This window comes from Trachymyrmex septentrionalis, unplaced genomic scaffold (assembly GCF_001594115.1).
Source record: "Trachymyrmex septentrionalis isolate Tsep2-gDNA-1 unplaced genomic scaffold, Tsep1.0 scaffold40, whole genome shotgun sequence".
In the NCBI taxonomy this organism is placed as follows: domain Eukaryota; kingdom Metazoa; phylum Arthropoda; class Insecta; order Hymenoptera; family Formicidae; genus Trachymyrmex; species Trachymyrmex septentrionalis.
In genome coordinates, this window is record NW_017305569.1 from 3268954 (window position 1) to 3270587 (window position 1634).

General features: G+C 33.0%; 1 protein-coding gene across 1 annotated transcript in view; it reads left to right on the forward strand.

Moving 5' to 3' along the window:
• The first annotated feature begins 821 nt into the window (after window positions 1–821).
• LOC108751033 (venom serine carboxypeptidase) overlaps window positions 822–1634 on the forward strand; it is a 2383-nt gene continuing 1570 nt past the window's right edge. Inside the window, exon 1 of the mRNA XM_018490963.1 lies at window positions 822–1298. Coding sequence (XP_018346465.1) covers window positions 1002–1298 — 297 coding nt within the window. The 5' untranslated portion in view covers window positions 822–1001. The remainder of the gene's footprint in view (window positions 1299–1634) is intronic.

Here is a 1634-nt window from a genome sequence, read left to right on the forward strand (position 1 = left end):
AAACAGATTCAAATGCGAAGGGAATGTATCGCTTTCAATTGCCTTGGTATAGTTAAGTTGATCAGCTGATAGTATAACAAGCGGCAAATGCCGCGCTACAGTTTTACACTCTGGTCACTAGTGACGTGTGATCTGCATATAAGTAACAAGCGAATCACCCAATCATCTTCTATATACATAGTATTATTTCCAATAAAACATTATATTGATTAGTTAAAAACGTTGTTTCTCTTTTGCTGTATAAAACATCATCACTTGTGTACAAAACTGTAGGCCTGTTCTTTACTTTTGCATCAGTTCATCTTTCTCCTGAAGAGGAAAGGAAAAAACTGAACTAGTGCAAAAGTTTAATTAAAAAGAACAGGCTTATAGTTAGCCTTATGTTATATTATTTTGCTATCTCATTTCGACCATTGTCATTTAAATCATTTATATGAAGCAACGAATCTCTTACAATTAAATAATACTTAAGTCTGAATAATACTATTTACCTATATAATCAGTACAAAATGTATTACAGGTGCATTCTGTATGACGGCCCGATTTATACTGAGTTATCGATGTTATGAATCTAGCCAATCGTAGCTATTCTTCTAAAGAAGGGAGTAAGTGTGATTGGCCAGTTTCATAACATCGATGTTATAACTTCGGTTCAATGCTCCCAAGTCCCATGCAAAGATACTTTTAAAGGTGTTTGAATACGTTCTAAAATTCAACTCTGTTAATTATCCTTTATCCTTGTTTAGCATTCGTGAACAAAGATAAAATGATATTGGGTTGACAGAGTTAAGTTTTGGAACGCACTCCATAATAACATGGTCACGTGTTATAACCTATTGTATATTTGTCACGTCATTGATAAAAACAAAGTAATTGTATCGGTACAGCAATAATTAACATGACAAGCTACAATTAGATACATTTATTGAGTTCAGTTAATTCAGTATCCAGTATAGTAAGGCAATATCAGGCAGTATCGATTGTAACATTGAACTAACAATATGTACAGCGTTCTTATGCTAACTTTGAGCACATTATTGCTCATATTACCGCACGAAAGTATAAGTGGATATTTGAATGTATATCCCAAATTGAAGCAGTTTCAACTCACCGATGAGGAGGATGTTGGTGCGCCGCTTTTCCTGACGCCTTTAATAGAAAATGGAAAAATTGAGGAGGCGCGAGCAAAGGCTCTCGTCCAACACAAAGAGATGGGCGATATTAGCAGTTACTCGGGTTATCTCACAGTTAATAAAACGTTCAATTCTAATCTATTCTTCTGGTTTTTTCCAGCCATGGTAAGTAATGATTAATAATCCCCTCGTAAAAGAAATTATATCTATACAATCGAATCTGTCGAAAACAGATTTTGTAAAGTGCTACATTTTCTGTAAAATTTGAACTACGACTGAATTTAAGAAGGGCTATAGATTTCATACAATTTCTGGATTCAATAGGTTCGCTCAGTTTCTGCTGTCACTCTGTTGATTATGTCAAATTACATAAAGTCCTATCAACAAAACACACTTAATACAAATACAATTGATACCAATTTGTATTGCTGATAGTTTATTTACTAGGATAGTTATCATAAAAAATTTTTTGATTATATAGTGTTATATATATATATATAT